The sequence below is a fragment of the Ptychodera flava genome, chromosome 4, assembly GCF_041260155.1.
Source record: "Ptychodera flava strain L36383 chromosome 4, AS_Pfla_20210202, whole genome shotgun sequence".
Taxonomy (NCBI): domain Eukaryota; kingdom Metazoa; phylum Hemichordata; class Enteropneusta; family Ptychoderidae; genus Ptychodera; species Ptychodera flava.
In genome coordinates, this window is record NC_091931.1 from 42,073,604 (window position 1) to 42,087,957 (window position 14,354).

General features: G+C 37.9%; 1 protein-coding gene across 1 annotated transcript in view; it reads left to right on the top strand.

Moving 5' to 3' along the window:
* The first annotated feature begins 5,557 nt into the window (after positions 1-5,557).
* The window catches only part of LOC139131819 (protein mesh-like), a 37,435-nt gene continuing 28,638 nt past the window's right edge, over positions 5,558-14,354 (top strand). Inside the window, exons 1-5 of the mRNA XM_070698102.1 lie at positions 5,558-5,807; positions 11,209-11,449; positions 12,060-12,161; positions 12,350-12,477; positions 13,897-14,190. Of these exons, the coding sequence (XP_070554203.1) occupies positions 5,709-5,807; positions 11,209-11,449; positions 12,060-12,161; positions 12,350-12,477; positions 13,897-14,190 (864 nt within the window). The 5' untranslated portion in view covers positions 5,558-5,708. The remainder of the gene's footprint in view (positions 5,808-11,208; positions 11,450-12,059; positions 12,162-12,349; positions 12,478-13,896; positions 14,191-14,354) is intronic.

The window sequence follows — 14,354 nt, forward strand, 5'->3', positions numbered from 1 at the left end:
CAATGAACGTCATAAGTCACAACTTGAGGCTAGAACCAAAAATAGAACAGTAAATCCTTTGTTGCTCATCTCGTCATCCTCGCGCACATCTATCTAGACTTGCAGCGTCAGAAAATACATTTTATTGTCTTTAAGTTCTCACACTATGTACAGTTCTGAAGCGTGATCATGCAGAATGTCAAAATGGCTATTCATTTAAACATTCCTGATTTGGCTTTTTTCATGTCTGTAGATGGATATTGTGAACTAAAAACCCCTGAAAATAAAATAACCGCGTGACAACAACATCTTTGTAAGAGATCTAGATTGAAAAGCAAATCCGATATATCTTTTTTGGCCTTATGGTAATGTCATGTAGCGTGGTTGAGTGGCGGGTAGCTAAGATGGTTAACTTGATATGCACAGTCAGGGGTAGAACGTTTGAGTGAAAGGTGCAGCAACAGGTACACAGAAATACTCTAAGTCGTATTTTATTAGCTGAGTAACAAAAGTTACATGGTATAACTTCTATTACTAGGGTAGTCTAACAGTATAGGTCAGATCACGGTCGAATGTCGTCTCCAAAGGTTCTCCCGGTGTTCTTCATCTAACTCACTTGAATGCAGTTTATAAAGAGTGAGAGTCGGTATGTCGTCATGACTTTGGTATTGGTTTAAAATTAACTAAAGATCGGTAGGGGAGGAATGTCGCTCCAATCTAAGTACAACGTCAAACAGGATGAAACGATCTGTCAACACAGAACATCAAGGTCCAGATTCTACATCCGGTCAATGCTAATGACTTTCACAGTTGTTAAAACAATACATTCACTAAAGGAGGATGAACGGTTACTTCAAAGGCCCGGTACAGCAAAACGGAGCGATCATTCTCACGATGCATCACGTGTAGGGTTAATCGTGGTCACTTCATAAAATGTCGGTTAGAGTCATTGTCAGTCGTTAAAACTAAGTTCAAAAGACTTGAATAAGAAACAATCGAAGGACGATATCAAAGTAAATTTAGGTGGAATTTACACTGTAAAATATCTCATTCATATTGCTAAAACAAGTACCATACGTACTTAATGTAGCGGTGAGTTCGCATCCGGTGTGTTCTATACATGTTCCTCTCTGCTAAAAGCGGACAGGTCAAGCAGAAAGCCGAGTCAAGAATCTGAGAATGGTTTGGTAAAGATCAAAATCAAATTAAATCAAAGACAGAAACGCTGCTAATTTCGAAGTACAGTAAACATAGCTATTTTACGCGTCAATATACTATTGTACTCTTCTGAGGGATTTTAAAAGCTAACAAACTCCTGGAGGGTTAAATCGAAGTTTCTTGCAACTGCCTTCAAATTACAATTCGAAAGTTTTCTCGTCCACTACCAATTTTGTTTAACGCTAGCTAACACGCCACCTATACTGCTCTCCTCGACACAAGGCTCTCATTGACTGGCTCCCCTCTTTGTGATTTTACTTTCCTCAAGGTCAGCATTAGTGAACGTCTGACAAATCCTACTCCCTGTTTGCCTGATGTCGAATTATTCAATGCAATTTCATCGATATATTTTGAACACAATACTAATCTAGTGTAAGGACGTGACTGATATCTGATGTACTCACAAAAAATATTATACCACTTACAACTTACATATCCAAACACCTTGTAATCCTGGCTATTCTTGAATTGAAATATACATTATTATGGGCCACTTAAGTTTGATTATATTCAGATTTTATTCATACATTATTTGATCGTTGCTTATTGTACTTGGGCCTCAGCCCAAGTACATTTGTTTTCATTCCGTGGGAAAAAACTCTGTAAGGTATAACCATTTCTGGCTGAGACCAGGGAGGGCAAAATGTCTTGGCTTCATCTTTCTTGGCATAATAAATGGCGTAATGATGTTAACTGAATGGAAGTGCTGCTCTCAGCCAGTCTTGAATAAGTGAGATGTGAATATTAATGCTTCTCTATCTGAGTTTTTGCCACAAAATCTTCTGAATATAATCAAAATGTGCATCGAAATGCAACAATTAATGCACCCTCCGTTTCCTAGGCGATGGCACGACCTTGCTACACCCACTGGACGAGCCAAAGTGGGAGGGGTAATTTCAGTTTGGTCGAACAAGAGGGCTCGAGACCAGAATTTAACATTTAATACTCTTAAACATGTTTAATCGCTGACAAGATGTGGACTAGTGTTAATCAAAGTAAAATTGTGAAAAGGAAAGGTTTTATATCCCGGACACAATGAAAAACATTACGACTGGAAACTGTACCCCCAGTTGAGAATAGTAATGCCCACAGCGATGGAGAACACTTATCCTTGAGCTGAGAAAACCAGACCATCATTTCGAAATAGAGCTGCAGATTCGAGAAGCTCGTTCAAAATAGCTAGGTACACCCATAAAGGGGTGGTTTCGAGTTTTGAGGGCAAATTTCGCCTCCTTCATATAGAAATCGTACGTTTGTTTTTCCAGGAGAACACACCATTTGACACAAAATTTGCATGTAAAGGGGTCGCCAGTAAGCACGTGGTCAAATCTGGCATAAGAAACAATATGAAATGTTGGGTAAAGCCAGTCCAAAATAAACTGATTTGAACTTTTGTGTTTTGTAATTTATACCACTGCAGTAACATCACCTTTTTTTGACAACATCACACAATGTAATACGTTTTGAAACTGAATACTCCGACGTATTCTGTGTCTCCTTTGCTAAAAAATACGGTATGCCGATTACCATGTAAGGAGATGATGACGTCAAGACAGATTTGTAGTGTAGTGCGTTTGGTCCTGGATGGTGCACGAAGTTTTGTCAAGGTAGCTTGTGTATTTATTTCCTAAATGGGAGAGATTAGGGTCGATCTAAACGAAGGCCGAAGAATGTTATGGTACTCTAAGCGAGCTGAACTCTAACGCGAATGGTTGGATAATTTGGAGGATGTCTAGAATGATCTCGTCTCATTAAGATTATTTGGCGGACAGTATTGAATTTCAACTGCGTCACAAGTTTGCGAAATGAGTATTCCGTCGAACGGTCAACGAATGATATTTTAGAAATCTGGAGACATGGCACATCGCATTTTTATTTTAGTATTTTATATTTTACAAAAGATTTAAGAAGCAATGATTTTGTCGAAAATTCTGAAAAAATATAGGAAGATTTGATCGCGAACGCATTTTCACTTGGGTCAACTAGCCCTGCGTATGATGCTGTGTGTTCCGCTACAGCTAATCGCCCCGCTCACCACAGCCCTGCAAAGACCCGTACGTAGGGTCGGTGACTTCAAATCCATTTTGGGACTTGACGTAAAAAGCCAAATTACTGCCGAAATTCAGCGTTCTTGGGCCAAGTCGTATCCCAGCCTACCTCAGCTACTCGATCGCTTCCAAAAATGACAGTCTTTTATTCACTTCTCGTAAATAACCGTCGATGTCGGCAACTCTCTCGCTAGCCCTGCGTACGATGCTGTGTGTTAGCTGTAGCACATAGCATCATACGCAGGGCTAGGGGTCAACATGGGGTCGCAGCCATGTATGTTGCCTCAAAACTTATTTCTGTCTGCACTCAAAACTCAAAAATGTCGGATATGAACCTGAAAAATCGATGCAATTTTGTCAAACTTCGGCGAAATTTCAGCCTATAGACAAAATTTCATCTAGGTAAGGCAAATTTACTGAAATTTGATCGACAAATAATCCTGAGCTTGAACGTGAAAGCTCGCCTTCTCAGGGAAGTCAAGTATCCAGCTGCCCGTACACAGTTGCCCATATGGCCAGGTTTATGAGATTGTTTTCAAGCGACGGCGGCAGACCGTACGGGGCTCTGGATATGAGCCTACCGCCGATGTAGCTGTAATAACTGTTGCGTTGTTTTTAGTGCTCACGGACGAAGTCCTGGGGGAGTTATAGGTTTGGTCATGTCAGTCCGTCCGTCCGTTCACGCAGATATCTCAGACATGCCCTGGTCAATTTCTTTCAAACTTTGCAGTACAAGAATAGTACCCAACCCGATACAGATGCACGTCGATTTGTTTCACAATGCGATCGAATTTGGCCGTGTTAGAGGACTTTTTAGTTTACACCTCCGTAGACTCCCATGTATAAGGCAGTTCTCCATAGACTCCCATGTATAAGGCCAAGAAAAATAAAAATTTAGTTTCTCATCGTATTCATATTGCCTAAAGGATGCAGTGACACAGTTTTTAGTCCCCAAGGATAAAGTCCAGGGGGCTTATAGATTGGGTCATATCCGTCCGTGAGTCCATCAGTGAGTCCATCGGTTCACGCAGATATCTCAGACATTTTGACAAAATATCATGTGACCTTGGTGACCTTTGACCTCAAATATACATTATTGTCCACAACTCAGTAACCACAAGTGCTACACCCTTCATATTTGGTATGATAGGACACCTTATGACACCATATATTGTACCTCATTAATTATGTTCATATCTAATTTTGAGCGAGCAAATAGAGCTAGAGGTCTGATTTTTGGTATATAGGAATAACTTAGCAATACAATTATTATAACAAAATGTGACGTGACCTGAATGACCTTTGACCTCAAATATATATATTTGTCCACAACTCAGTAACCACAAGTGCTACATCCTTCATATTTGGTATGATAAGACACCTTATGACACCACATATTGTACCTCATTAATTATGCGCATATCTAATTCTGAGCAAGCCAATAGAGCTGGATGTCCGATTTTTGGTATATAGGGATAACTGTAGGGTAGAAATCTAAATATGCCCATCTAAATATTAGACATCTACCATCGAGAACAAAAGAAATTTGCTGTAATTTGAATACTTAAGGAGTTTAAGCAATTTCCACTATAAATAAAGAACCCCTGCCTCAAACTCCACAAAAGTTGCTAGACATATTTTGCCGTTGTCATGCCATTGCTTCGTTTAATAACCAGTTAATCAAATGCCTAATTGACAGGAGGAAATTCAAGACCATATTTGAATAGTTAGTATATATTGTCCTCAAAATTACTCTATCACGGCCCAAGTACTCATTGCCTTCAGCAATACTGCCTTGTTTTCATTATATTCAATAGACCTTAGTACACGATAGGCTTCCGAGATTCTTAATTGACTCCAAATCTCTAGCCTTCTCAATCTTTATATGGTCTGAAGTCACTGTGGTATTGCGGCCACACCTACCAAGCCAGTTACACATAAGGCAAAATATCCGTTTCTTGTCCTTGACATTCAGCAAAAGTGATGCGGCGACGCGGTTTTCTTTTTTTTCTGTCTCCCCTTTCTTTTTTATTCCTAACAATGCTGGTTTGGCACTATTAATGCAGCAGTTATTGTCTTTTATCACTGGCTGCATAATAATTTCGTTTCCTTTTAGCATTTTTGGACATACAATTAGGGATATATCAAGGATAGCTTTACTGATGAGTATGTAACCCCCTCCCCGAAAAAAGACATGACGCGCAGGTTCTGAAATGACGCAATGTGACCAGAAACGAATCTCTTTTCTGGCCTAAACTGCCGGCTAACTCGAAATATTTTCAGTTTTCTGATAAGATCGTTTGTAATTGCAGCTCTGACCTCTGATGACATCGATCACATTTTCCAGTACATCATTGCGAATGAAGAATATATTATGTGGCGTACGATACAGATCCTGACCCATATGTCACCAATACTATTGTTGGAATAGGGTTTCTACTTCATCCTAACGATGAGAAGATAATGACGGAATTTGAGGGCGCACTACCCGGAGTCAATTACGACGATGTCTTGAATGGTGTTCGCAATCTAACGGATACTGAAATCGAAACTTTGTTCATGGTAAGTGTTAGAATGACATGAACTAGTTAGGGAGCGTTTAGTTATTATCGCCAGAGGTGGGTCGGCAAATTCCTCCAATGCATCAGTCAAAATAAATGAACTCCCCTACCCGTTGCACCAAAAAATTGACGATCCCCTATTAAGATGACAAAACTTTCATGAACCCCCCCCCCCACTTGCTTGAGTAAAGCTACACACACAAACATCTCTGGAAGGGGCAATAGAATAGAAAAGAAATTCTCAATTTTTCAAATGGCCCTCTTACAAACTCACAATACGTTCACTCTCCCCCTGACTCGCTATAATTTTAAAATCCCCCCTGTGAAAGGGTTGGACAAATGACAGGTGGGTCGCAATTTTTTGCGCAAGCTTTTTTGAAGGGTCATGAAACACTATATATCTGTACATGACATATGTTTGGTGATTCGTGTAAATGTACTTTGCTGCAGTGGCAGTTAAAAAGTGAATGTGTGTACAAAAATTGTATATTTGGATTTAATTGGATTTAATTGAGAATGTTAATACTGCCTACATGGTAGTCTATGAGAAAACGATTTTTCAATACAAAACTAGTAATATCTTTGCATTTATAGATGTTTGATAATTGGCATAAATGTGCTTGCTTTGAATAGGGTGGTCACGACTTGTATGTGTGAAAAATTTGATTTTGGAATTTCAGAGCGCCGAAATGTGAATTAACTATACATACGGCTAGTTTTCAATCGGGTTCGAACCCAGAACATACGGCATCAGTCGCCTAGCGGAGAGGCCACAGAGAGAACCGCTCGGCTAAATCCCCACTCTCCTCTCAAAAAAGAGTGGTTCAATAGCCGGCTAAGTTGTTACATTTTTCTGACCGAGACCGCTGCACACGTTGTAGAGTTCATGAAGCGCTCACTCACGCATGCTCACTTTCACACATCGCACATACTTTAGCGAAGCGAAGCAACGAATACATCGCTTTATAATAGTCTAGAAGGAAACTATGAATATTTTTCTCCTGTACAAAACTAGCTAAATCTGTGTATTTATAGACTTTTGATAATTTATTTTAAATTACTTGATTAAACTAGGGTGGCTACAAGTTGATGTGTATGTGCAAGAAATTTGATTTGGAATTTCACCGAAATGTAGATTCAGTATACATGGCAGTCTATGAGAAAACTATGAATATTTTTGTCCAATACAAAAGTGGCAAATCTCTGTATTTATAGACGTTGATAATTCATTTTAAAGTACTTGATTAGACAAGGGTGCCCACAAATTGATGTGTGTTGAAGAAATTTGATTTTGAATTTCACCGAAATGTTGATTCACTATACAGGTAGTCTAGGAGAAAACTGTGAATATTTTTTTTTACAATTATTATACTAAACGAACTAAATCTGTAGTTTTACAACTGTTTGACAATTTATACAAATGTATTTGATTCAAATATGGTGTTTTACAGTTAAGACATGGACAACAATTATGATATTGGAATTTCACCTGAAAGTATTATTGCACTTTTCATTGTAGTCTACAGGTAACTGTTAAATACTTTCCCTTACATAACTTGCTATATCTTTAATATGTAGGCAACATTGTTCCTTGCCCTCAGCGGGCTCAATTTACAAGAAGATAAGCCTCATGCTTCTTGAAAATCTCTCTTTGTATTTTGTTTTTCTCACTTTCTTTTTCGTTGTTCCTGCTTTGTACCCTTGTCCTTCCTTCTGGCAATAAATTTAAAACAAAAAACAAAAAGAAGCCTTGGATTGCCAAGGCAAGATTTTCATGAGACAGATAATGATATTTTATTCGGATTTACAGTTAAATAACTTCAGAGAATGAAATCATGCAGCAAATCATTTTTATCTCCCACAGTATTTTTGAACACAGAAACTGCTTTTGGACGGGGCGGACAATTATGAAAATTAAGTGAACCCCCTCTGTGCTGTTCGACATATACATGACCCCCCCCCCCCTTGCAGTTTTCAAATTTCAGGTGAACCCCCTAGGATTTTGCCGGCCACCCCAGCCGTAATAACTGATCTCTCCCTTATGTTGGCAAATTATTCTGAGAAAATCAAAAGCGTCGTTTTTGAAAATGCTCTGTCGTACACTACGTCGCGCGATTGCGAGCAGACTGGAAACGCTTTAAGCGCGTCTGCTGAGCATGCAGAAAGAAAATTCAACCCTCATGGCTGTTAGAAATTGTCGCTCAGCAGCATAATGGAGAGAGTCATTTTAACCGAACTTGATGTGTATTTTAGTCCGTTTTTATTGTATTCTAAACACCAATCGGCCTATAGACATTATCATAGCACTGAAAGTGGTTTATTCAGAGTTCAAAATGACTTTTTACGTGCACTTGATAGTCATAAAGAAGTTATTCTCTCATTGCTTGATTTGACCGCAGCGTTTGACACTGTCGACCACAAGGTATTGTTGGATCGTTTAGAACACAGGTTTGGCATTAAGGGGAATGCACTTGCCTGGTTTTAATCGTATTGATCTGATAGAATTCAGACTGTATGTATTGATGGTGTATTGTCAGAACCAAGTGATCTTGATTGTGGCGTTCCTCAGGGAAGTGGACTGGGCCCGATACTTTTCACGCTGTATGCAGTACCATTAGAGGACATAATAATTGAACATGCACTTGGTCTAATGTTATATATTTGCCGGTGATACTCAGCTGTATCTGACATGTGAGCCTGCTACTGACCCTTCATTCATGGTCGAACATTGCTTTGATGACAATCGTTTTGGTTTGAATGATGCCAAACCAGAAGTAATTCACTTTCAAGTTCAAGAAAACTGTTGATCTTCCATCTCTTCGAGTTGGGACCATTGATGTTACAATGTCCAAATCAGTCCGTGATCTTGATGTGTCTGTAAATAGCGGTGCCGATATGAATACTCATTTGGAAATTATGTCAGTCTGCTCCATAGAATTGGTCGAATTAGAAATACATTAGATCACACAAACACTGAAAGATTTGTGCACGCTTTTGTAACATCGCGGCTCGATTACTGCAATAGTTTGCTGTTCGGTATCGATGAGCACATCCAGTTACTTCAAAATTCTGCTGCTCGTCTTGTCACACGTACAATACTACATGAACGCATCACACCTGTAAGCGGGAGCTACACTGGCTGCCTGTCTCTGCTAGAATTGACTTCAAAATTCTTCTTTTTGTTTATAAAATATTGCACAATCGGGTACCTGCTTATCTTTCTGACCTAATAACATGTTCCTAAACGGTTGACACGCTCAGCGTTCGCACCCGTTTTGGAACCAGTGAACTGGGAACAGAAACACTTTGGCTATCATTCTTTCCACGAATGCAGCTCCAACTCTATTGAACGTCTTACCAAAAGAAATAAGGTTGTCATCATCTGTTGCTTCTTAAAACATCTCTTAAACATACCTCTTCAGAAAGCACTGTGACTAAGTCGCCGATTTGTTGTTCTTGTCTATTGGTACTTTAAATTTGTAGCATCATGTAGTATTGTCGAGTGTGTCTTTTAACCACTGCATTTTACAATGCTTTTATAATCAATGTGTTTTTGTGATCTTTGTATCTTTTATTTTATTGATGGAAATAGCAATGGAAAAATGAATTATTTAATTATTATTATTATTATTATTATTATTATTATTATTATTATTATTATTATTATTATTATTATTATTATTATTATTATTGTTTTCCTCGATAACAACAAGGTTTTAAAGCCAGCAAAGCTTTAAACTGATCGCTTGACAAAATGCTTTTAGTTAGTTTTTAGCAATGAATCTGAATATAAGAAAGCAATCTTCCGTGGGAATTTTCTAATGTTTTATACCGAAGTTGCCTAGTATTGAATTAAACATGATAACTCAATAAACAAGGCATTTTGTAATTCATCCAAAAGATCGTTTAAATCGGGTAAAGGAACGCGCCTCGAAAGTGAAAGACTTATCCTTTTTCTCGAACTTTCCTAAATGAAACTTTTAGCCATATTCTTACCAAATCAAAAATAAAAGTCTCAGGGGTCATAGTGTAAATTTTGGTACTAGAACGACATGCTACCTAAAATTTACCGGTAATTGAAATTCAAAATGGCCGCCATCCCTGTGTTAACTCTATGGGAAAAATTAAATCTTCGATTTTCGAAAAACTAAGACGGTGAAACCATTTCTTACTCCAAGAGCTTTAAAAATGAGCCCCACAAGAGGTAGATTAGAAAAGAATTGTAAAAGTTTGAGAATCCACGAGGTGCATTTTAACTTAACACTGACCTATTGCTGCTGATAAGTCCCAGAAACATCCAGTTTCTCCCTTGTATGAAGGCATTTATTCAAACATTAAAGGCCCGATAGCTGTATCTTTTAGCATTATTTTTTGTGATTTTACTTCCAAACTAAAACAAGTTCATGGGAATGTACTCATTGAGGGGTGTTTATACAGGTAGAATAAACTGTCCACTGGGACTACATGTGCAATTTTGAGCAAGATAAATAATAAATGTTTGCCCAAACATAAAATGGCGCCCTCATGCAGATAAAGCAAAAACACAGTACGCAGTGCATATATGCATTGGAATCTTCACAGAAACAACAGAGTAGTCCAATATAATGCATACAGTGCTGAATTTTTTCCACCGGAACACCATATGCTATGTTTTCTTTGTAATATTTCAAATTTTTAAAATTGGCGGGAAATCAAAATAACGGTTTAAATTTAAATTTACTTGTCCACTTTTTAGTGGTAAAAGACTATATACTTTAAATCTGTAGAATTTAAAGAAAACCAGAGAAAATAGAAAGCTTTTTTCAGGTTGACAATTTCAAGAGTTACAGCTACAGGGGCTTTAAATATTACGCGTTTTCTTGTGACAGAAAACACGTTTATCAGGCCAGGGCCGTAGCCTGCATTCTTGCGGGGGGGATTGCTCCCCCTCGAATTTTCCACACTATCACTATGTCAGTGTTTGTGTAAATATTTCCCAACTCGTAGCTAAGCTAGGCTTTGCCCAAACGACAATGTGGTCAGACAAGGGCGCTGAAATCATGGTATAGTTGATTGGCCCTACGTTCACCTAATTTTCACTTGTTAGGCACTTCCTTATTCTGCAGATTAAGCCGATAATTTCCGGGCGTGAATCTCTTGATCAGACAGTACTGTGTTATTAGTTTCAAAGTATGGAGGCAAGGGGAATTTAACTTTATGATACCTTCCTAACTCCTTTGTCAAAGTTAAATATCAACAACCTATAGAGGTGCATTAATGATAAAAGCTACAGGTAGCAAACGAAAGAGCAAAAAGGCTTTCATGCATGGTTTTGTTACTTTTTTGCCTACAGTACACTAGACTTGTTAGAATCTACCACCAATGTTTCTCATGACGACCTAATTTCGACCTTATCCTTACAGAATGCAAGCTTACCAAAACACATCGAGATGGCAAGAAGTCTTCATCTCCGATTTGACCAATACAACTTAAGCATTCAAACTGCATTAGTCGACAGTGTCGTTGGCGATAGTTTGGGGTGTAGCCGCCATGAAGACGACACAGACTGTGCCATTCCAAAGTTAATTAATGACCAGGATGTGACATGGACACAAGTTTGCGCAAAGTACTTAGACAATGGAGAATTTCGGGATGGAACCCAAGGTATTAGGTTAAACCTAAGAGTGACGAAAGCATATTTATTCAATCGAAAAACTCCACTTTCTTCTCCATGTCACCAATGTACAGCGCTGGATTCAGATACAAGCCGAGCAGTCTTCTTTCACGACTGAGTTTCCTACAGCTGTCGAAAAAGTCCTTTCTCATTACTCTCACGTTTTGCAATCGTGTCTAAATGGCTCGGACACTTTTCTTGAAAATCTAAATTTTCTTGCTTACAGCATGTAAAGTTAAAGTACAAATCTCCCAACAACCAAACTGAATCAGCTTGTCTGTATCCTTCACTACAAGATGCCTTAATGTCGGCTAGTTATACATGTACTATAGGAACAGTGACGCGCACGTATATATCCTCTTGTCGTGTTTAAATACAAGAGGCCAAAAATGAAAAATGTACTTTGCAAATTAAATAAAAACAATAATCGTCACTTTTGTCTTTTCTTGGTTTATTTCTACTTCGCAGTGTTACTATCGAGTGTCATAAAATTATCACAAGAAACTCTATTTTACTATTGTTTACATTGTATCAAAGTTATTAACATGGTTTTCGATAATTGCACTGTGCATATTAAGCCCCTGCTGTAAAACCTTTCAGATGTGAAGACAAGACTAAGAAACAATTGCAAAGCCTTCTACGAATACGGCCAATCATTGAATGCATCGGTTTCGAAGTATAATCCCTGTTCCACAATTCACGGTAAGATGGACATATTCAATACTCTGTGAATTTCACCATCATTCTATAGAAAGATTTGAAATCAGAAATACCTGAGAAAATACCACGGCCTTTTTTCTGCTCCTTACGCTTCTAAACTCTCGAAGAGTCTAGTCATTTGAAACAAAAGCAAAATATTAAAGAATTGCTTCAATCTATTTTCTTTTCAGAAGTACTTTATCCTTATGGACCGGAGTTTGGCGACGCAATTAACGAATTGAATGATGATGGGAGTTCGGGTCAAGTCTTCCTGTCAACGCTATTTCCATTTTTTGATGAAGATCACGACTTTTTATGGGTAAGGTGGTCCAATTGGCTTTTACCTTATGAGCTGTTTTTTTCAGGACGATAAGCTTCTGCGTTGTTGATCCTTATTAATAACTTATGGATGCGACAATGGTGAACATTTCACATATATAGATATTGTACTGTTTTCTTTTAAATACCACTACGATATAGTGGGGGATAGCTATTAGTTACACACAGATACAGTTGAAGCTTGTGTAATACAAATGTTTAAAGAGAATATTTATTTATCATAAGTAATCAATCAATAAATGAATGTGATGCTAGCTAGCCCCTGTGGTTCCTTTCGGAAAGGTAATTTTACGTATAAAGACGTACTTTTGGTATAGATGTGTGAAATGCGCTGGAGTTGAATCAATTTAACTGATACATGCAAATCGGATATGATCCCGGCAATCTGGATACGTTTGAAACGGCGTGATTTCTGATCAACGTATCATTTCTCGATGGCTCAACATGTCTCACGACCGATGGCATGAAACAAGGCAAATTGAGAAGATTTGGTGAATTAGATCCCGACATTGAGTAGTTCTTTATAGACATATAGAGAGAACTTAAAAGGACGCTTAACGATGAAATGAAATCCAGTTCGAACTGATAATGCAAGAATAACAATTGTATAAATTCAGAAAAGACTAAGGTATTGGTAACCGGAATCTCCCGGAAAAAAATCTTGAACTGACGATTACATCAATATTAATATCGTTTGTAATAACGAAAACCTTGAACGTGAATTAAGAAAAAAACTTTTAGGTCTCTCAATTGATTATACTTTAGCCTTCGATAAACATGTCAGTAAAGTGGGTAGTGTAGGTTGATTTTGCAGCTGAAAAGTGTGCGGCCATTTTTAACCAAAATAGTACTGATAATCTTTTCACCAAATATTCCTCTGAATAGGTCAACTATAACGCAGATAAAACTTTATTTGGCTTTACAATTTTGTGCTGAATTGGTCAAGGAAGTGGATAATAAAACTAGTTATAAATCTCGAACAATAACATTGAAAAAGCACATCAAAGGTTGACGCTACTTATACAATATCAATTTGAGTCAAAAGGTTCAGCAGCAACTGTTTTCTCGTTCATTACAACGTGAATACATTTATCATAAACAGTATTTGTTCCCATCAAGTAACATATACTTACTTAGCTTGCATTGTTATAAATTATCTATGGTCCATTAAAAAAACTCGCTCGGAGCTTCAGCCGGCTTGACCTGAAAACTAAGAGGAACAATTCTCTATCACCTTTCCATACATTGGTGTACATATTTTCTTGTATGTACAATACTTTCGTTTGCATTTATGGTAAAATGCATTTTTGTAGTACATTTGTGTATATATATATATATATATATATATATATATATATATATATATATGATTATTTTAGTGGGATCTCTTTTTCTTCAGGTAAATACAAACGGTGTTATATCATTTCTCAAAGAAGTGGTGGCATACACACCATTGTCTTTTCCACTTGGTGACGACTGGCGTTTGATTGCACCGTTCTGGGCAGACGTAGACACAGGACAAGGTGGTAATGTGTTTTGGCGGGAAATTCATGAGCCGATACACGATGATTTGAACAGGGCAACGCAACATATACGAGGTTATTTTACCAAGGAAGCTAATTTCGAAGCATTGTGGACTTTCGTTGCGACTTGGGATCACGTTACGTTTTTCGGAAGCTTTCAGCCATCTTTGGTAAGTTAAAATGTTAAACAGGCGTTTCCATGCAGAATAGATACCGATGTCATGGTGGGGGAAGTGAAATAACAAAGAAAAAGGTTATTAGAAGGGCAGGCAATGAGGGGATACCTCTGTTTGGGAACAGATATATAGATAATGTGACTTTTAAAAATAAACAA